This window comes from Cervus elaphus, chromosome 14 (assembly GCF_910594005.1).
Source record: "Cervus elaphus chromosome 14, mCerEla1.1, whole genome shotgun sequence".
NCBI lineage: Eukaryota > Metazoa > Chordata > Mammalia > Artiodactyla > Cervidae > Cervus > Cervus elaphus.
Window position 1 is genome coordinate 5,904,050 of NC_057828.1, and position 23,131 is coordinate 5,927,180.

Genomic DNA, 23,131 nt, shown 5'->3' on the forward strand with positions numbered 1-23,131 from the left:
GTCTTAGCTGCCGCACGTGGGGTCTTTCATTGTCGTGTGCAGGCTTAGCTGCCTGCAGCGCGTGTGATCTCAGTTCCCTGACCTCCCAACTAGGTATCAAACCCATGTCCCCTGCATTTCCAGGCAGACTCTTCATCCCTGAACCACCAGGCAAGTGCTTCCTCCATTGTTTTAAATATCATCCACATGCTGCCGGTTCCCAAGTTTCTATTTGAGTCTGACCTCTCCCCTGGGCTTCAGATGCACAGATCCAACTGCCTACTCCTTGTAGGCAGGACACAGTGGCAGCATGGACCAGGTGGCAGGATAGGTGGAAAGAGGGTATATCTGGAGGGAGGGCGATCCAACTGACTGTGAGAAATGGAAATCTAGGGTGACTTTTGGGTTAGGATGACCAACAATCTCTGTTTGCCTGAGGCAGAGGGGTTTCCTGGGGCGTGGAGTTATCAGAGCTAAAACCAGGACAAAAGTGAAAGTGTCAGTTGCCCAGTCATGTCCGACTCTTTATGACCCCAGGGACTGTAGCCTACCAGGCTCCTCTGTCCATGGAATTCTCCAGGCAAGAATACTGCAGTGGGTAACCATTCCCTTCGCCAGGAGATCTTTCCCAACCCAGAGTCCCAGGCAAAGCAGGACAGTTGGTCATACTACTCCTAGGTTTGGGGGGCCAAGAAATGGGGTGATTGTTAACTGGACCATATTCTGAGATAACGAGGACTCAGGGAAAACTAATTTAAAGATGTATTAAGTTTGAGATGCTTCTTAAACATCATCTTCCTCCTTGTCACCAAACATAGTAAAGCTGACTCATTGTAATTTTTCCTTCTTATTCATGTGATCAGTCTCTGAGTCCTGTCAACCATAATACCTTCATGACTCCCCAACTCCCGTTTTCCAGTCTAGCCATCTCTCTGGTTGAGCTTATTGCTTCATACCTATACTTGTACAAGAACATTCTACTTGATCTCTCTCTTCTGGCTTCTGCTCAGTTCAGTCCAGCCACCAAATGACTCAAGAGCTATTCCAAAAGAACCAGTCTGATCATGTCACTGCCTTGCTGGCTTGACACTTTATGTAGAAGGAAACAGACCAAATTGCTTAGCATGGCTTTCAAAGTACTGTCTCATTCAGTCCCTACATAACAAACCTATCCTCCATCCCATAGAACCTATACCCAGTTTGACCAGCTTATTAGTCATTTCTCCAACATGCTCTCTATATTCTTCCATTTCTACCTTTTCTCTAAACCCATTTTTTTCTACTTGAAGTGTCCTTTACCTCCCTATCCTTTAACTTCTCTCTTCCTCCAACATTCACCTGATCAAGCGTACTTATTTTTCAAACTCCAACCCCATTTCTATTAATATTTACTGAAACAATGAGTGAAGCATCATAGTTAAAAGTATGGACTCTGGAACCAATCGGGGTTTAACTCCCAGTTCTCCACCATTCCCTACTTGTAGAACCTTGGTTAGGTTACTGTGTGTCAGGTCCCTCATCCATAAATTGGGAGATATATACACATATCACATAATATACACTCAGTTCAGTTCAGTTCAGTCAGTCGCTCAGTCGTGTCCGACTCTTTGCGGCCCCATGAATCGCATCACGCCAGGCCTCCCTGTCCATCACCAGCTCCCGGAGTTCACTCAAACTCATGTCCATCGAGTCGATGATGCCATCCAGCCATCTCATCCTCTGTCGTCCCCTTCTCCTCCTGCCCCCAATCCTTCCAAGCATCAGGGTCTTTTCCAATGAGTCAACTCTTCGCACGAGGTAGCCAAAGTACTGGAGTTTCAGCTCCAGCATCAGTCCTTCCAATGAATACCCAGGACTGATCTCCTTAAGGATGGACTGGTTGGATCTCCTTGCAGTCCAAGGGACTCTTAAGAGTCTTCTCCAACACCACAGTTCAAAAGCATCAATTTTTCAGTGCTCAGCTTTCTTCACGGTGCAACTCTCACATCCATACATGACTACTGGAAAAACCATAGCCTTGACTAGACGGACCTTTGTTGGCAAAGTAACGTCTCTGCTTTTTAATATGCTATTTATGTTGGTTATAACTTTCCTTCCAAGGAGTAAGTGTCTTTTAATTTCATGGCTGCACTCACCATCTGCAGTGATTTTGGAGCCCAAGAAAACAAAGTCTGTTACTATTTCCATTGTTTCCCCATCTATGTGCCATGAAGTGATGGGACTGGATGCCATGATCTTAGTTTTCTGAATGTTGAGCTTTAAGCCAACATTTTCACTCTCCTCTTTCACTTTCATCAAGAGCTTTTTAGTTCCTCTTCGCTTTCTGCCATAAGGATGGTGTCATCTGCATATCTGAGGTTATTGATATTTCTCCCGGCAATCTTGATTCCAGCTTGTGCTTCTTCCAGCCCAGCGTTCTCATGATGTACTCTGCATATAAGTTAAATAAGCAGCGTGACAATATACAGCCTTGACGTACTCCTTTTCCTATTTGGAACCAGTCTGTTGTTCCATGTCCAGCTCTAACTGCTGCTTCCTGACCTGCATACAGGTTTCTTAAGAGGTGGGTCAGGTGGTCTGGTTGGTATTATTATGTGTCAAATATGGTACTAAAAACTTTTCATACATTATCTAATTTAGTCCTCCCAACTTCTCTGAGAGGTATTATTATTATTCAAATTTTAGGTATGACCCCTTAATAGTCAAGTAAGTTCCTCAACGGCACACAGCTGGTGGAAATGGAAAACTGGAATTCAAGCCCAAGTCTGTCTGGATCAGTGCCTAGGTTTCCTTCATAGCACTGGAAAGAGCCCTGGGAGGGAAACAAGAGAGGTCTGATCCTTTAAACTTCTGCTTAGATGGAACAGGCAGCGAAGACTGTGTGCTCTGGAAGGAGTACAGAGAAACACAGAATCATGAGGAAGTAACACTAGGATCAGAGTCAAAGGGAGGTGATGAACCAGTATATAACCCTTGAAGTGAAAAGAAATAACTGATACATTATACATGGTTATGATCTTAATAGCAATATCAGGTTATATTCCCAATAGCAGTGTCAGAATTGTTACTAGGAAAGGTAAACTGAAACTGTTAACTTGAGGAGACAAATGCTGTGTGTAACATTTTGTGTGTTTGTGTGTGTGTGTGTGTGTGTGTGTGTGTGTGTAACATTTTAACTCCAAGGAACCTAGCACAAAATCAGGGACTCAAAGAGTTTAAGAGCTGGGCAAGAAAATGGAGTGACATCTTTAGAGTACCGAAAGAAAAAAAATTAACCTAGAATTCTTTGGCTAGTGAAAATATCATTCAAAAATAAAGTGTTAGCCCACACTCTGGAGCCCGTGAGCCAGAACTACTGAGGCTGCATGCCACAACTACTGAACCTGTTGCGCTTTCTAGAGCCTGTGCTCTGCAGCAAGAGAAGCGACCACAATGAGGAGCCTGAGCACTGCAGCTAGCACAAGCCCACACACCGCGATGAAGTCCTCATTGTTGTCCCGTCGTTCAGTCATGTCTGACTCTGCGACCCCATGGACTGCAGCATGTAAGGCCTCCCTGTCCATCACCAACTCCCGGAGCTTGCTCAAACTCGTGTCCATTGTGTCAGTGATGCCATCCAACCATCTCACCCTCTGTCGTCCCCTTCACCTCCTGCCTTCAATATTTCCCAACATCAGGGTCTTTTCCAAGGAGTCAGCTCTTCACATCTGGTGGCCAAAGTATTGGAGCTTCAGCGTCAGTCCTTCCAATGAACACCCAGGACTGATCTCCTTTAGCATGGATGGGTTGGATCTCCTTGTAGTCCAAGGGACTCTCAAGAGTCTTCTCCAACACCACAGTTCAAAAGCATCAATTCTTCTGCGCTCAGCTTTCTTTATAGTCCAACTCTCACATGCATACATGACTACTGGAAAAACCATAGCTTTGACTAGATGGACCTTTGTTGGCAAAGTAATGTCTCTGCTTTTTAATACACTGTCCAGGTTTGTCATAGCTTTTCTTCCAAGGAGCAAGCGTCTTTTAATTTCATGGCTGCAGTCACCATCTGCAGTGATTTTGGAGCCCAAGAAAACAAAGTCTGTTACTATTTCCATTGTTTCCCCATCTATGTGCCATGAAGTGATGGGACTAGATGCCATGATCTTAGTTTTCTGAATGTTGAGCTTTAAGCCAACATTTTCACTCTCCTCTTTCACTTTCATCAAGAGGCTCTTTAGTTCTTCTTCACTTTCTTCTATAAGGGTGGTGTCATCTGCATATCTGAGGTTATTGATATTTCTCCCGGCAATCTTGATTCCAGCTTGTGCTTCATCCAGCCCAGCATTTCACATAATGCACTCTGCATATAAGTTAAATAAGCAGGGTGACAATATACAGCCTTGACGTACTCCTTTCCCAATTTGGAACCAAGTCTGCTGTTTCATGTCCAGTTCTAACTGCTGCTTCTTGACTTGCATACAGGTTTCTCAGGAGGCAGGTATGGCAGTTTGGTATGCCTATCTCTTTAAGAATTTTCTAGTTTGTCGTGATCCACACAAAGGCTTTAGCGTAGTCAATGAAGTCTGTGTGTGTACACACATGAAATGGTATAATATTATTTAAAGATCTACTGTGATGAGTTAACCTATACATTTAAACATTACAATAGCCACAAAAATGAAATCAGATAAAGAGGTATAGCTGATAGGTTAATAGTATAGATAAAATCACAAAAAAATACTCAATCCAAAAGAAGGTAAGAAAAGAGAGAAAAAAATGAAATCAAATAGGACATAAAGAAAACAAAGAGCAAGATAGTAAATTTAAATTCAACTCTATTGATAATTACATTAAATATAAGTGGTCTAAATACTCCCAATTAAAAGGCAGACATCATCATATTGGGTTTTAAAAATACAACTGTATGGACTTCCCTGGTGGTGCAGTGGATAGGTATCCACCTGTCAATGCAGGGAACGTGTGTTCAATCCCTGGTGTAGGAAGAGTCCACATTCCGTGAAACAACTAAGCCCACACACCACAGCTACTGAACCCGTTGCTGCAACTATGAAGCCCACACCCCAGAGCCTGTGCTCCACAGCAAGAGAAGCCGCTGCAATGAGAAGCCTGAGCTCCACAATGAAGAGTAGCCCCCGCTTGCCATAGCTAGAGAAAACCTCCAGGCAGCAACAAATATCCCAAAATTTAAGGTGGTTTGTTTTGGTGTGTTTTTTTTTTTTAAAGAAAGCAACTATAACAGGCTTCCCCAGTGGCTCAGCAGCAAAAAATTCACCTGACATGCAGGAGAAGTGGTTTCAATCCCTGGATTGGGAAGATCCCCTGGAGAAGGAAATGGCAACCCACTCCAGTATTCTTGCCTGGAAAATCCCGTGGGCAATGGAGTCTGGCAGGCTGCAGTCCACGGAGGTCACAAAGAGTTGGACACAACTGAGCAACCAAACAATAGAAAGCAGCTATATGTTGTCTACAGGAAACCTACTTTCAATATGAGGACTATACAGTCCATGGAATTCTCCGGGCCAGAACACTGGAATGCAAAGAAGCCGTTCCTTTCTCCAGGAGATCTTCCCAACCCATGAGTCAAACCCAGATCTCCCGCAGTGCATGTGGGTTCTTTACCAGCTGAGCCACCAGGGAAGCCTAAATAAAAGGACAGGTGGGGTTAAAAATAAAAGTATGGTCAAACTTACAGCTATGGCAGTGTGACAAGATTGTCAACCCACCAAAAGCAAACATAAAACTGGACAAACTGTCAAAAAGAAATATCTCAGAGCTCTGGAAAAGAACCAAAGGTGGATCCCCCAATATAAGGAGTATTTATTCTTGAAAAACTGCTAGAGCTTTGGGTATAAAGTAATAAAGAAAGTGGGTTTCTCAACCTCAGAACATGACATTTGGGACTGGATACATCTTTGTTGGTGAGGGATTGGAAAATATCTGGAGCTGTATGAAAATGAAATTACGACACGTGAACACCTTTGAGAAGCAGCTAGAGCAGTGTTTATAGGGAAATTTATAGCATTGGGTAGTTACATTAGAAGAAAAGAAAGGTTTTGAATCAGTGCTTTAAGTTCCACCTTAAGAAATTTGAATGACAGAGAAGACATCACCAATCCTAATGACCAGGAAACGATGCTTGCTTGCTTTCACAACTTCTGTTCAAAAAGGTGCTAATGTCTAACCAGTACAATAAGATAAGAAAAAAGAAATAAAAGCCATATACTGTTACTATTCAGAGATATGATGTGCTGCAGCCGCTGCTAAGTCGCTTCAGTTGTGTCCAACTCTGTGCGACACCATAGACGGCAGCCCACCAGGCTCCTCTGTCCCTGGGATTCTCCAGGCAAGAACACTGGAATGGGTTGCTATTTCCTTCTTCAATGCATGCATGCATGCTAAGTCTCTTCAGTCGTGTCCGACTCTGTATGACCCCATAGATGGCAGCCCACCACCCTCCTCTGTCCAAAGGATTCTCTAGGCAAGAATACTGGAGTGGGTTGCAATTTCCTTCTCCAAAATAAGATCATCTATGTAAAAATTCTAGGGTCACAGGATACGAGATCAATATACCAAAATAAATATATGTATATGAAAAACTATGAAACGTTGGTGATAGAAAAATTTTAAAGCCTAAATGAATGGAGAAATGTACTCTGTTTTTTGATCAGAAGACAATATTGCTAAGGTGTCAATGTTCTAAAGTCAGTCTATAAAGTCAGCGCAATCCCATTTAATACCTTAGTTAAGTTTTTTTTGTAAGAATTAAGCTGCTTCTAAGATTGAAAGAGAAATGCAAAGATCTACAAGGGCCAAAACTATGTTGAAAAAGAACAAAGTGATTTCAGGACTTACTATAAAGTTAACAGTAATCAAGACAGTGTAGCATTTATGTAAGGACAGAGATACAGATCACTGAAACAGAAATTGAAATAGTATATAATCAGCTGATTTTTTTTTTTTTTTTTTTTGCCCACACATACAGCAAGCCTATAGGGATCTTAGTTCCCTGACCAGGGATGGAACCCATGCCCCCTGCATTGGAAGCATGGCATCTTAACCACTGGACTGCAAGGGAAATCTCAATATAGTCAATTGATTTTTAACAAAGATGTCAAGGTTACTTTTCAAGAATTTATTATCTGTGTGTAAAAACATCAATCTCAAAACCTTACTTCATATCATATACAAAAATTAACTCAGGGACTTCCCAAAGTGGTCTGGTCCCTAAGACTCTGAGCTCCCAATGCAGGGGGGCCTGGGTTCAGTCCCTGGTCATGGAACTAAGATCCCACATGCTGCGGGGCAATTAGGCCCTGTGCCACAGCTGGAGAAGCACCGCAGTGAAGAGCCTGTGCCACAGTGCAGACCCGGAACAGCCAAATAATAAATAAATTAAGTCCACTTGAAAACAAACAAACAAACAAAAAGCTAACTCAAAATGGATCACTGACTTAAATGTCAAAATTAGAACCATGTCCAGAAAAAGAAATAAGCAAAAATGTTTATGACTTTGCATTAGAGAAAGATTTATGAGGTGGGCAATAAAAAAAGCACAGACCATAGAAGAAAAATCGATAAATTGGACTTCAGAAACATTAAAATTTTTGCTCTTCAAATAACATTAAGAAAATGAAAAGGCAAGCTACTGACTAGGAGAAGATATTTTATATATACACACACACAATTTGGTTTAAAAAATGGACGAAAGGTTTGAACACATACTTCACGATATCATTAAACATCAAGGAAATAAAAATTTACACTAAAATAAGATGTCACTACAAACCCACTAGAGTAGCTAAACTTAAAAAGATTTATAATGTAAAGTGTTGGCAAGGGTGTGAAACAACTGGATCTCTCATACTGGCTGCCAAGTGGAACAGCCACTTTGGAAAACTGGGAGTTTTCTTATAAAGTTTTATATATATATGTATAGTTATCACTTTATCCAGCATATCATTCTTAAATCTATCCAAAAGGAATGAAAATGTACATCTACAGAAACACTTATATGCAAATGTTCATAGCAATTTTAATCACAATAGCCATAAATTATAAACAAACCAACCATCCATCAACTAGTGAATGAATAAATAAATTGTGGTATACTCATACAATGGAATGCTACTCAGCAACAAAAAAGAATGGACTGCTGATATACTAAACAGCACAGATGACTCTCAAAGCATTGCACTGGTAAAAAAAGCCAAACACAAAAGGGCACATACTATATATATGACACCATTCTTAAAAATTCTAGAAAAGGTGAAACAATGATAAAAAGCAGAGCAATGACTGCCAAAAGCTGGAGGTTGGAGAGGCGGCTGAACAGAAAAGAGTGTAAGGTAACTTTTTGGAGTGATGGAAATGCTCTATATTTTTATTGTGGTAGTGTTTACATGACTGTACACAAATCTTAAAGCTCATTGAATTTTATACTGAAAATTGGAGAATTTTATTTATATATAAAGTATACCTCAATAAGCTGATTGAAAAAAAAGTCCTTAACTAGGAAAATTGGATATGAATAATATCCTGCCTAATGAAGAAGTACCTTTCATAATACTGATCAAATTTCAATAAACCTCATGGTATCACTTGAAAGATCAGTAATGAAGACATAATATCAACTGATTTAAAACCTTAGGTGTAAAGTCACCACTAGTAATACTAGCTTCTCAAAATATCTCAAGTATTAAAAATAAAAATTATGTTTATATTGAAGACAGACCTTTTCACATATTTAATTGCTTCTTTGAAACACATGAATTAGTAAATTACTCAGTTGTTGTGCGGGGTAGGGAGCCTATCCATTGGAAGAAGGAGACTTTGGAAATTGTAACTTGAGTTAAAGAAAAGTATATTGTGCACCCAAGACATTCTGGTCCCTGTGCGGAGGACCCCTCCACCAAAGAGGTGACAATCTACAGGAAGAAATGGAATTGCAAACATAATTACAATTCAGTGTGCTGAACAGTGATCGGAACGTGTACAGGGCCCTGTCACAGTGAAGACATGACAGTGAGCTCTGAGGATGTAGAGGTGGCGTCATCAGAGAAGCCTTCAGAGGACAGATGAAACCTGATCACAGAAGGCAAATATTCCCAAGGGACCCTGAGGGGGCTCTATGCTCAGTGGTAAGAAGAGATACTGGAGAGAATGAAATCTTGTTTGTGACAACCTGGGACCTAGGGGGCATTGAGCTAAATGAAATAAGTAAAGACAAATATTGTATGCTGTCTCTTATATGTGAAATCTTAAAAACAACAACAAAAACTGAATAAAAACAAGCTCAAAGATACAGATATCAGATTGGTGATTGCCAGAGAAGAGCATGAGAGTGGAAGAATGGGTGAACTGATTTTTTTTTTTAGCTTAAATAAATTTAATACTTTTTAACAACTGCTTGAGAAAAAAGGAAAAATGAGGAACACTGGCTAATGTAACTGTCATCCTATCTGAAAGAACCTGGGAAATTAATTGCAAGAAAATGTACCTGCTTCACCCTATGGGGGTTTCCCTGCTGGCTCAGATGGTAAAGAATCTGCCTGCAATGCAGGAGACCAGGGTTCGATCCCTGGGTCAGGAAGATCCCCTGGAGAAGAAAATGGCAACCCACTCCAGTATTCTTGCCTGGAGAATTCCATGGACAGAGGAGCCTGGCAGGCTACAGTCCATGGGGTCACAAAGAGTCGGACATCACTGAGTGACTAACACTTTCACTTTCATCCCAATGAAGGACTTTTCTTCTGTAATTCAATATTATTCTAAAAGTATTGCCATCTCTCGGGTAGTACTGGGTTATATCCCCCAGGCCAATCAGGCTGTGACTTTTCAGCAGACTGTCCTGGGGAAGGGAGATCTGTTCAAAGGTGAGTATCTAGAAAACGTGGCAATCAGAAGTGAAGAAAACAAGAACTCCCATGTAAATTCCTGAAGGTACAAAAACATGCCTAGCCTCCCCACAGTCAAGCCAAGCAGAAACAAAATAAAGGACACCACCGCAAGCTGAAAGTGCCTCCATCACTGCAGGCGTAGGAAAGTGGTAGGCAAGCATGTGCCGGCCTCCATTCTGTACACCTAGAAGCAGATGGGAGCAGCCCCCTGGAGCCAATGCCAAACCCACCAAAGAGCAGTCCTGGATATCCACCTGGCCTTGGCTACTGAGCAGGGAACAGGTAACTCCCGCCCAAAGCCTCAGACCAACAGTTCTCGAGGCCCTTTTCCTCCTTCCACGCCAGTTGCATACACAGTTCTGTAATCAGGCACCAGGAGTTCCCATGCCCCATGTCTGATCTCATTGAGAGTGACCGCCCCGTCGCATAGGAGTGCAACAGAAAACTGAATGTTGAACAAAGAGTTAAGTGAGATAAAACCCTAATGAGAAAAACTAACACAAACACCCAGCAAATATCTGTACATCAGCCTCTTATATCTCACTTGCAATTACCTAAATTGCCCTATTCATTTTATTATTCCTCCATGGAGACCATGAAGAATCAATTCATTTATTTGTGTTCAAAAATAAATTTTAGTTCTCCTTTAAGGAACAGCCCCCAGTGATGAGTGAAAGTTAAAGTCGTGTCCGACTCTTTGCGACCCCATAGACTTTACAGTCCGTGGAATTCTCCAGGCCAGAATACTGGAGTGGGTAGCCCTTCCCTTCTCCAGGGGATCTTCCCATCCCAGGGATCAAACCCAGGTCTCCTGGATTGCCGGCGGATTCTTTACCAACTGAGCTGTCAGGGAAGCTATCAGGGAGCTATCAGTGATGAGTAGTTACCACAAAAAGGTGAAGTCACAGTGGGCCAGGCAGGCCTAGCATGGGCAGGGCAGTGTGGTTTGCCAGCTTGTTTATATACTAAGGAAATGACCTCCAAGCAACAGCCATCAGATTAGCAAAAACAGAACTCTGTCAGGCACTCTAAGATGGCAAGTCACGCCATCTGGTGGAATCAACTGAGCATCTCTAGAAACTCAAAGCCAGTTGTTTTCTAAAAACGAGGAGTAGAAATGAAACCTCCGGTGTGGTGGGGAAAATACTTTTAATACTTCAGTACAGGTGGTGCTAGTGGTTAAGAACCTGCCTATCAATGCAGGAAACTTAAGACACGCAGATTCAATCCCTGGGTGGGGAAGATCCCCTGGAGGAGGGCATGGCAACCCACTCCAGTATTCTTTCCTGGAGAATCCTATGGACAGAGGAGCCTGGCGGGCTATAGACCATAGCATCACAAAGAGTCAGACACGACTGAAGCGACTTAGCACGCACGCACAATACTTTAGTACTCTTTAATCCCAGAAAAGAAAGGTCTCAGCTGATTTGCTCACATGTTAACTTCATAAATTAACATGTACCTTGTGAATGACACTCAAATTAATTGATGAGTTATCTCTAGCACAAATTTCAATTACAATTGAAATTGGTAATTACATTCTAAAAATTTAGAGCTCTGCTACAGCTTCTCTCTAAGGACCTTTCAGTTCTGTGATTCTGTATCATCTATGGCTAAGGCACACTGAATTCTAATCAGACATGGCTGTGTTGATGAAGTCTCAGTAAAGACTGTATCGGAACTGACTTAAAGAAAGTTATCAACTCATTCAAGCATCTGTTGACTATCATGTGCCAGGTGCAGTCCTAGGCTATGTGCTCATAGGATAAACAAGACACAGAAAAAGACCCCTACTCTTACAGAGTTTATAGTGTGAAAGTAGACAAGAAATAAGTAAAAATGTTAAGATGAGGGCAGCGAAAACAATTTTAAAAGGTTAAAGATAGTGGGAAGGGAAGGGTTGGAGGATAGGGTTGTCAGAGGTCTCTTGGAGATGATATGTGAGATCCAAAGAGGAAACAAATCTTCTCATGATGAAATTTGTTTTTAAAAACAACCGTTCCAAAATAAATAAATAAATAAAAATAAAAACAACCATCCCACAACATATATCCAGATCAACTTTTTGAAAAACTCTTTTGGGACTCCTCTCTGGTTTCTGCCTTCAAAGCCAATGCATGAGCCCCATTAGGAAAAACAGGCTTGCCTCAAAGCAGTATAATCCAGTTTTACTACCACCTCTTTCTTTGACCTTGAACATTTTGGGGATATTTCTAAAAGTTAATCCAGTGTATATATTAACCTAACATTTTGGTGGGGTAATTTGCAGTGCCAGCTTGATGGATAGTATTGCTAATGAACACACCTCTGACAATTGTGCTGTTCTTTTGCTGTGAAGGTCCTCATTCCTCTTCTAGGTAAGATCTATAAACAGTAGTAAAAATAAAATGTTCAGCAAAGGCAGAAGGAAACTAGAAGAAAAGGATAGCATGGAGACAAAGGGAGGGGTAATGGAATAAAAGAACAAAACCTGAAAAATCGTTCTGAAGTGTTTTCTCTTAATAGTTCAGCTTTCTAGATCTGTTTCCATTAGATCTCTAGGGTATCCTCTTTCTGGGTCAAGCAACCTAATTTCCATGTCTGATTTCCCCTATCTTTCCCTAATGAGCTTGAGTCTGTCAATGGGAAAACACTGATGTGACTCAAATTGTTACACAGTAATAACATAACCCCAAACTCCACCATGTGTTCTCTATTCCACATATAAAATAATCTAACTTCCCTGATCTCAAACCTGTCACTAATATGTATTAACTGAATGCAGTATAGGTCGTCTGTGAACCCTCAAAGTGAGCAGGGTTAGATCTATTCATCCTACTTACTACACTAGGGTTGCAGAGCTTGGTATCATGCTGCCTTTGTATTTTAAAATCATGTGCCACATGCTGAGTCATGTCCAACTCTTTGTGACCCGACCTGCCAGGCTCCTCTGTCCGAGGCACGTCCCAGGCAAGAACACTGGAGTGGGTTGCTGTTTCTCCCTCCAGGGCATCTTCCCGATCCAGAGATCAAACCTGCATCTCCTGGGTCTCCTGCATTGCAGGTGGATTGTTTACCCACTGACCATTTTGACCAGTGAAAAACTTGGTCTCAATGGAGCAAATCCAAGGAGAAAAAGACTGGTATTTTATATTGACCAAAGCATTCAACCAAGTCCATAAAAATCCTAATTTCCAATATAGGAACATTCCAAATAGCCAATATTTGTGTCATGATCAGTTAAGAGTATCAAAACCTCTTCAAACACATAAAGAAATTAGGTCTCTTAGCTCCAGAAAAATGGTGGGCAACATACATTTTTAGAATGACTAGGATGTCTTTGTACATCTCTGTGTTAGATACTTTTATAAATGAGAAAAAAAATTCATTTTTAAAAGGTCCATAAAGCAGGGTCCACAGGAAGTCTCCAGATGAGGCAACAAACGTCCAGCTCTGGGTGTAACTCAGAGATCCTGAGGTCAGCGACTAAATACCGCTTTACACTTCCTGTTGAACAACAGACATCGCCACCTCCATAGGGATGCCAGGACAGTCATGACAAACCTGGCATGATGTGAACATGACTATTTTCATACATCTTCCTGGGGGAGAGACAGCCAAAAATGCTTAAATTAACCCTAAAATGGTAATAAAAGTAGGCTGTCAATTCAATTTGTACTAAACAGATTTATCTGCAACTGTTATTTCTTTCCTTCCAATTAAGAATACACCTTTAATAATTTTTCATTAGCTAGCAAGATTCAAATGCCTAAATTAAGAATGGTATAATTAAGAATTAATTCCATTAATAGGCTTGCTATAGTCCAAATGTCTTTTTTTTTCTTCAGGATAAGAAGTTTGTTTTTTCAGATGTTACCATCACATTTATTCAATATTGTAAATGGGAGAACATCATGATTGACAATATCAGTTATCATTAATCATAATGCACAAAATAAAGCAGCAGACTTCCCTGCTACTTAGGAGAAACACTATGCTAATCCCAGCATATTAATTTACTGCTTCTGTGAATACTATTTTATTATTTTCTTTGCAGCATTAGTCCATAGCTGGGGCGAGCTTTAGAAATCAAATCCCCAGTCTCTAAGAAGGGCATTTCATACTCTAAGAACCAACTTCTCTAATACCGAAATGTAGTTTGCAATATTTACCCCCTTAACCATTTCCTCCTCTTCAGTTAGCTGAAGAGCAATTACCATGTCACATAACCTTTTTAACCAGATTAATCTGTGCAGCACCTTTTAAGTTTATAATGCTTCTACAAAAACACCTGACTTAATTCTGAAACTCCTGCTCAGTAATTCCAGAAACAATGTAAAAGACAATATAAAGTTGAACCAAAATATCACATAACATTTAATAATTGCAAATATATTTATTATAATTTACAGGTTAACAGTTATATATACAATATAATTTTATAAAGTCCCAACAAAAGCTGGTTACATTTAAATCACTGGATCTGAAGAAGCCAACTTAGAAGTCTTCTAGTCCCCTAACTTCACCTTCCCTAAATTATAAAAAAATAAAATCTGATAGTTTTGATTTCAAGTTAAAGATGAGGAGATGGTGTTATCACATTTCAACACTTAAAGGAAATGTTACTTGTCTGCACAAAGCCTTTCATATGCTACATTGATACATAAAGCACCATTGCAAGACTTAAAGTGTGTAAAATGTTCAACTAAAACTTCCAAGGATTTTAAGACTGAAGTTTTAACTTTGTTCTAATAATTAGGATCTGGACAAACTGGTAAGAATTGTTTTCCCCTTTTCCAACTTTAAAACAGTCCCTTTTGTCCTTCTCATCACTGTCTGATCACTTCTTTTAAAGGAGGGTAGTAAATGGAAGAATTCTTCACCAAGCTTTTACATATTTAGTAGTGAGGTTGGAATCTCAAGAGAACAATTCTCCAAAATCCAGTAAATGTAAAGTGGCAATCGCTTAGTCGTGTCCAACTCTTTGAGACTCCATGGACTGACTGTAGCCTGCCAAGGTCATCTGTCCATGGACTTTTCCAGGCAAGAATACTGGAGTGGGTTACCATTCCATTCTCCAGGGGATCTTCCTGACCCAGGATCAAACCCAGGTCTCCTGCATTGCAGGTGGATTCTTTACCATCTGAGCTACCAGGGAAGCCTAGTAAATGTAAAGATTTCCCATTATTTTCATATATGCAGACGTGCAAGATTTAAAACCCCAAAACACAACCTAAGTCTCTGAAATAAAATAGTATACTTCAGTCTGGTTTTAAAAGAATGCCTGTACATTTTCAGTTTTCTTTTCAAGGCAAGTAATACCTTCTTTCCAACTGACACAGCTGATGCTTGAAACAGCGTTTCCATGGTGTTCCACCAGACTCTATAAATGCATTCCCCATGATTACCTAACATAGAGGGGCACAAACACACTGAAAAAGAGCTCTGCAAAAATCTGACCAACTTTTACGCTGCTGTCCTCTCAGAGCAAACCAAACAGAAATAAAACAATGACCAGGTAGATTATAAACTGAGGTAGTAATCCTGCAAGCACTTCTGACGAAAAACTTGTCCTCGTTCTGAAACAAGTTCAAAATTAAGACGTCATCTATTCTGCTCGTGCGTTCTATTACTTGTAATAGGGGGCATGTGATGTAAAAACAGACCAGTAAGTTGTTGGTTAATATTCCCTCAACCTAAAATATGCACATCATGTAGTGCTAACTAAACCAAACACAGTCAGTCACTGCAGAAACTTCAATTCAAAAGTGAGCTTCAGGATAAAGATATTAAAACTTTCAGTCTGTTAAATCTATAGATCTTTCCTGAAACTATAGGCCTTGCCATTACTTCTCTATTTAAAAAGGACACAATAAACTTGGATGTTGACTGAAGTCTACATTTTACATTTCAAACTGGAAAATTCAGAACTGCCCATTTCCAAGTTTACAGTGTCACCCTGACAAGTTATAAAAGTGACGGTGCTGAGGCATGTTATTAATAACACTGGTTTTGAGAGCATATACAACAAAACCAAATTGCTCTGATATGTCTCCTATTCTTCCTAAGAAAATTCTAAGCTTTTAAATTTAAAAGCAACTATGACACAATTATTACTTTCTGGAGTCTTTTAACAACAATTTCCACCTGTTGAAGACACAAAGAACCACTCAAGTGGGAATTACAATAACATACACAGAACCCTCTCCAAAAAAGAGTTTACAGAGAACTTAAATATATTGGATGTTAAAATTTGGCAGAAATATGCAGCTTCCCCAAAGTAGCAGAAAGTGCTGCACATACAGGTTTTGTGGCAGTCCTTGGAAACATTTCCTAGATAGAGCTTAACCTAGAAATAAAAACCAACCACACATTTTCAACCAGTCATTTTTAGGAAAAAAAAAAAAAAATGACACACGATAATGTACTTTAAGTTGGTCATATATACAAAATTATTTTTCTTAACATTGAAGTAGAAGGGTCAAATTACTGAAATAAAAAAAATATATAGAAAACGTAACAGCCCCATAATTTCAGAATGTTGGGGGGGTGGGGAGAGCCCACCAGAGTTTTTAGACAGGTGCACATAATTTAAATTAGAATGGGAAATGGGCTTTGAACCCTATAAATAGTTTCCCAAGAAAATAAGTTTCCAAAATGCAAAATTACACCTTAAAAGGTCCCCTTTTCACTTCAGCAAGCAAACAAAATTCTAGAACAGATCCAACTAAACAAACAAGGGAGGATTAGAAATCACACCATCTCATCCTTCATTTTCAGGGCCTGGCTTCAAACGTGGACATTTTTGAGTGGGCTATGTTGCAAAACAATATTAAACTAGGTCACTGGATCCAAGCTGCACATCCTCTAAGAAAAAGTTGAAGGACAGCTGCCAATTTTTGTTTTTAAAAGTAACCTCTCAAGTAAGAGGTAGTGTATGCTAGGGCCAGAGGCTGTCAAATCATCTTAATGTTGCTCAAAAACATTAAGTCCTTTGAAACATGTTTGCTGGAGTCTATTAAACATCTTTTCTCTGTGCTCAAATGTCAAGCAGTATCCAATAGCTTCTTCTGTTTCTTGAATTCGTTTCTGGAACCTGCATCCATCCCGTGCAAATTCTTCCCATGGTCCTTTTCGATCCTCATCACCACTTATATAATACTCAGTAACTTCTTCAAGGAAGGTGACCTATAAAGATAAAAGAGTAATTTTAATCTCAAATACAAGAGAAGTAAAGAAAGAAACAAACTTGTACACTCCTCCAAAATGACAAATGTTTCTGAAGTATTTCAGAAATATATTCCTGAATGCTATTATTACAGCACAAAAGTTCACTTCTATTCTTCCTTTTTCAAAAAAGTCACTTTCCAGTATTTTTCAATTCTTGAATCATAAACATGTAGTAGTATTCTTATATTACTTGTTTATATTAATTACTTTTATAATCAGAACACAGAAGAAAAAGTTACTTAGTAATCAAACTGCAACAAAACATATCTTTAAGGTTATGTTACTATAAGAGATGTTGTAGTTAAGATAAAAACCCTCTTTGTATTCTTCATTATGCTATCACCATATATACATGCAACTGTGAATACTGCAATATACATGATCACATGCAAGAGTGACAGTTCCTTTTAATCTCTACTCAATTTCTAATATGGAGAAGGCAATGGCACCCCACTCCAGTACTCTTGCCTGGAGAATCCCCTGGACGGAGGAGCCTGGTGGGCTGCAGTCCATGGGGTCGCTGAGAGTTGGACACGACTGAGCGACTTCACTTTCACTTTTCACTTTCATGCATTGGAGAAGGACATGGCAATCCACTCCAATATTCCTGCCTGGAGAATCCAAGGGACGGGGGAGCCTGGTGGGCTGCCGTCTATGGGGTCGCACAGAGTCGGACACGACTGAAGTGACTTAGCAGCAGCAGCAATTTCTAATATAGAAATTTCTTTTTAAGATATCAAACACCAAATGTCAAAACTTGTTTTAAAGTACATTCAATACTTACATCAGCTAATTCCACTGTGGCCTGCTACTTTCATTCCCTTTACATCAGGCCAAGGAATACCCCCGAGGACAATTAGTAGATATGTAACACCTTACTAAATATTGCATTCTAGCATTACTCATTCATTGTATCACCAAGATAAATAACATTTATACAGTGGTTACCATATGCCCGGTTCTTTTCAAAGTACTTAACAATTTTCATCTCACTTAATCTCACTTAATAATACATACCCTATAAGGTATGTATTATCATCTTCATTGTATAGATAAGGAAACCAAGGTAAGCTGACTCATTCAAATCACACAGCTTCCACGGGTGCAATCAGGATTCCAACTCTGAGCCCAGCTCCACAATCTGCACCATGTTTGCCATTTAATAAAGCATTCCCAGATCTGAAAGCCTCATTCTAAGAATTAGGCACTGTCCATTATTCCCATATATCTAAAGAATGGGATGTAGTCAAAGGTTGTAAATAACTTTACCATATTCCAGACATAATCTTTTATAAATGTTGCTTCTAGTGCATAGTAATGGTAACATCTACTTGACTCATCTCATTTTTCACTCAGTGAGCAAGCTAAAAAGAGACATGAGGCTGAGCTGAGATCCCTAAACAAGAGTTATCATTTAAATGAAAAGCAACTATGAGTTTTATCTACTCACCTCATTTAAACTGTGCAATAATTCATACAATAGCCATTATTACTATTATTACTATAAGTCAGTCAGTCAAAGCCATGAAAGGTCAAGTTACTTCCCAGCTTTGGCTATCTTCCTAAATCTGTTGGCTCTAACCACTCAGGAGTAGAGAACACAGGTCTCCAAATGCCAAGTGCTCATTCCATCGCCTCACTTTGTTTCTTATCTATTCACTAAACAGGCTGTTTTGTCAGGGACCCTTTAAAAATATAGAGGAAAATGTTTAAGACAGCATTAACAAAAGTGTGAACTAAAATCTAATTTTTAATATGCCTTATTTTGCTTCTACAGCTAAGATGTAAGAATACCACCATTTAGGGACATTTTCTACCCTAGGGAGAATTTCAAAGTATTAAGCTGGTCATTTGGAGCCAATGGATTACAGTTCTTTCCACTTGAAACTCTGATGCAGAATTTGAGGTCAATAATTCACCCATGCCTTTCTCTTTCCAAATAAAAGTAAAGGTAACTAAAGAAACTTTTGCTCCACAATAAAAGATAACCTGTCTGTTTGCAGGGATTTCTCTTCAATTAATAATAACCTTAGCTGAATTAAAAAAAAAAAAGGCAATTCAAAAGATTCCCCAAATAAGGTTACCTTTATAATGTGTTGAAAGAGTAAAATAAATGCTCCATGAAGTTTTAAGACTAGCCTGGGAATAGCAAACTACTCCTCAAGAAAACCAAGTAAGTGACCATCATAGTCACAAATGATTAACCTATAGTGGGCCAATGATAACTTGGACTGCTATCTTAAGAAAGGGTAATACTATTTTCAGTATTATTTTTGTCAATCAAAATTCCAAATGTCCAGATGTTTTTAATACTGAAACTAATATTTTCTTTCATGGCAAACAACCAGACAAATATGACTTGCTACTTGGTACCATTATCCTTTTGGGTTCTAACAGACAGGAATGAAAACAGTTATCCTGAAACTAGAGCAGTAACTGTCTGCAAATGACATACCACATTTAATACCACAAAACTCTACTGCTACAATAGGACCTTCTCTATCTCTAGAATTAAATCATGTATACACAAAGTTTAATTTTTCTGTTCCTTAAAAAAAGTGAAAAGCTGAAACTTGAAGGAAAACAGCCCAGAGCTGCCAACCCAAAAGAAAACAGCACCCTCAAGCTAACATCTATACAGTGGCACCTTCAATTCAGATAGGAACAACACTCTACATGAGGGAAAAGGAGAAGTGGTCATTTTTCAACCTAAGTATAAGAGCTTGGAATCTTTCCTTAAAAATATGCACAATTATGGCTCCAGGAAACTCATGCTTTTCCACATCAGAACAGAAAGTACGAATCATCAGGCATGTTAAACAAACCTTTTTTCTCCGGATATGTGTGTGTCTTTCTCCAGAAAGAAACACATCCTGTACCAAGTCTGGACATTTACTTTCTTGGCTCCCTAACAGCTGCCCCTTACAGGAAAGTAAGGTGTGACACTCAGAAATGGGCTCAGATGGCCTCTCTGAGTCAAGACAGCTTTTCCAATTTTTCCCTGCTGTTTGAAAAGGAGCCTTAAAATTTAGAAGGTTGTAGGGGTCGTCAGAATTACAAAACGAATTCCACAGTTTGAGACTCTCTGCTTCATCTGCACTAGATTCCCAGTCATCATCATCTCCAGAATTATGATCAGGAGACTCTGGAAGGCTTCCAGTCTGGGGAGAATTCCCTAGGTCAGATTTGTCAGACAAATCCTTCTCTGAATCAGAAGGGTTTCCGGGAAGAATTTTGGCAGCAGTCCGAATTGTTGCTGTGAAGTTTTGGGGATTATAAGGATCCACACTATAGAAAGAGTTCCAAAGGTGGAGCCCTTCTGAGTCTTGTTCAAGGTCTGATTCTGAGAATGAGCTATCACTATCAAAACCGTCATCCTCAACGTCTTCGCCCCAATCCTCATCTTCCGAATCAGAACTTGTTTCCAGGTCACTGGCTGCACCCCCCAAAATGTAATCTATCAACTTGTTACTACAGGCTGGTCTGGTAGAAATGGGAAGGTCATCGTCTATGTCTGAAGAGTCAACTACACTTATTTGGTCCTCTCCAAGCTCCTGTCCAGTCTCACAAGATGGAATGCCTCCCGAGAGGCCCTGTCTTTCCAATCCAAAAGGAACTTCTCTAATCAACAATTCTGTTTTCTCCTCAGTGGGTTCCTGGGCGGTTCCGGGAACAGCTCCAGCAGCAGGAACACACTGAGTCGAACTATCTCCGAAATGCTTCGGCTCCATCCGGAGCAGACTGTGCTCCTCCTCTAGGCTGTGGTAGCCATGATCTTGGTCAGGAGTGGGTAAAGCCTGACCCTTGCTGGCCTGCTGAAGGAATTCCAACCGCTTCATGCGGAGATGGTGGATTTCGGGCAGGCCTTCTCTAGAGAGAGGCGGACATCCCTGCCACGAGGCGGGAGCCATCTCTGCGTTGAGCGGTTGGGGATAAGACGGGGCCTCATCCAGGTAGCCGCTCTCTGGGCTCAGCGCCTGGAAATCGACCAGTTCGCAGCTTCCAACACTGCTCTGATAGCTCAGCTCAACCCGGGGCAGGCAGTCCAGATAGGAAGGGTTCAGCAAATAGGAGACGACACTGACATTGCTTAAGCGCTGAACGTTGAGCGGTCCACAGGGTGAAGTGCCAAGCTCCGGGTCGGAAAACAGACTCGCTTGGACACTCCGGGGCAGCAGCTCCACTCCCCACAGTGGCTGCTCCAGAAGAAAAGCATGCGCTGCGGGGTCCGAAGCTCCTCCCTTGGCTTTAAGTTCTAATTCCAGATCTGGGGGCGAGCACTGCCAGTGGAGACCCCCTTCTAGCCAGTCAAGGGGACCGGCGGCCGAGTCGGCCGAGGGGTCGAGCCGCATTGAGCTCAGAGCTTTGGGCGCCGAGGGGGCGGCGGGCTCCTCCCGGGCTCTCAGGAGGCCGTAGCCTCCAGCAAAGTCTAGCCATCTGGTGGGGATCATCCCACCGAAAAGCTGGCTCCAGACCAGCAGCTTCTGAAGCAAGCCCGGGAGCGGCGCGAGGAGCTGGGAAAGCAGCTGCATCCAGGAGCTACTCCGGGCCTCGGGCGGGGGGCTGGGAGCCAGCCTTGGGTCGGGTTCCGGGGCTAGCGGTGCGAGGAACCTCGATGTGCCTGGTCGCGAGAGCCGAGGGAAGAAGGAGGGCAGCCGGAAGCGGGGGTTCGGTTCCCGCGAGCCGTCCGCCGCCGGCTCCATCTCCTGTTGTCTGCAGTCTCTCATGGAGGCAGGGACGCGGAGCTCGAGGCCCTACACAGTCTCGGCCTTCCCCTGCGGCGGGGTGGGTGCCCCAGGCCGATCCCCGGGCCAGCAGAAAAGCCAAGAAGGAGAGAGGCTCCGGCCGCGGGCAGCGGGCCACAGTACGGAACGGCGGACACAGGACGCGGCGGCCAAGGCGACATCCATCCTGGCGGCGAGAAGGGGTCCTAGTCGGGCCCCCGCCGCTCCACCATAAATAGGAGCCCTTCCGCGGCGGCGGCAGCGGCTTCCTCGGAGGCACGGACCGTGGAGAATCCCCTCAGCAGCGCGACCCCGGAAGGGCTAGTCTGGGAGGGCAAGCGGGTGCAAGCGAAGCTCAAAATGGCCGCAGGGCCAGCGCCGCGGCAGGACCGCTCCAGGCAGGCTGACAAGACGAAGGATGGCGGCCGGATACGCCACCAGCCCCGCGCCGCCTGACGTCACTCGCCGGGCCGGGGGCGGGCCCTTCCGCGCTCTTTCCTGCGGCCGCCGATTGGCCGCGCCCAGGTCCCTGTCCGCTTCCTTACTCTCGGCCGGTTGCGCGCGGGAGGTTGCATCAGCCGGATCCAGGCTTCGCGCGTGCGCACTTGCAGCTCAGCGGTCGCTTAGGAAACCGCCCCTCCGCCGCGGCCCGCCCTCCCCCCGCCCCCCCGCCCCCCGCCCCCCACCTCGGCCCTCTGGGCCCAAGGGAGCGGCATAGACTGGTGGAGGGGGCCCTGGAACTGGTAATGGCGTGGTACATACTCAAGAGTCCAAGTGTACACGTATGCCTTAGACTTGCATGTATTTATACAACACTGTGGTTCCAGTGTTATTCACTGCTAAGTAGATCATCACCCTAAGATTTAAGTCCAGTAAAAGTTGGGAAATGTGTAAATATATATCTGGTGTTAAAAACACTAATAATGTGGAGTGATTAATGTCTTAAGTGAAAAATGAATCATTATGCATTCCTGTCCGCTCGGTTTTAGGATTTCTAAATAACGGTTTAGCTTTACCTAGGATACAGCTTTGAGGTCTTTCAGCATCTAACCCACATAAGTCTTTCATAAAAAAATGTGAACTGTTTCTCAAGTGGTGTCCCTGTTAGTTTCTTCAAATGAGGCAAACAGAGGAGGAAAGAAACGGAGCCCCTAGAACTGTTTACTCTCGTCTTTGCTTCCCCTTCAAGTCGTATTTGTATCCTGAGCCCCTAGAACCATGGGATACAGCACCCAAAGAAGGAAGCACAGAGAATTATCCTTTGAAAAAAATTGTGTGTATCAGAGGGTAAAGAGTCTGACTGCAATGCGGGAGACACGGTTT

General features: G+C 41.9%; 1 protein-coding gene across 2 annotated transcripts; it reads right to left on the reverse strand.

Annotated features, from left to right (window-relative positions):
- Positions 1-14,225: 14,225 nt before the first annotated feature.
- On the reverse strand, positions 14,226-22,369 carry PPP1R15B (protein phosphatase 1 regulatory subunit 15B). 2 transcript variants are annotated; one of them, XM_043922832.1, is made up of 2 exons: positions 21,170-22,369; positions 14,226-17,042 (listed from the first exon to the last, which is right to left on the reverse strand). In XM_043922832.1, the coding sequence occupies exons 1-2, from the start codon at positions 21,809-21,811 to the stop codon at positions 16,821-16,823; spliced, it is 864 nt and encodes a 287-aa protein (XP_043778767.1). In that variant the 5' UTR covers positions 21,812-22,369; the 3' UTR covers positions 14,226-16,820. The 2 variants fall into 2 exon arrangements, with proteins under 2 accessions (XP_043778767.1, XP_043778766.1); XM_043922831.1 differs by having other exon boundaries at positions 19,910-22,360.
- Positions 22,370-23,131: the final 762 nt, after the last annotated feature.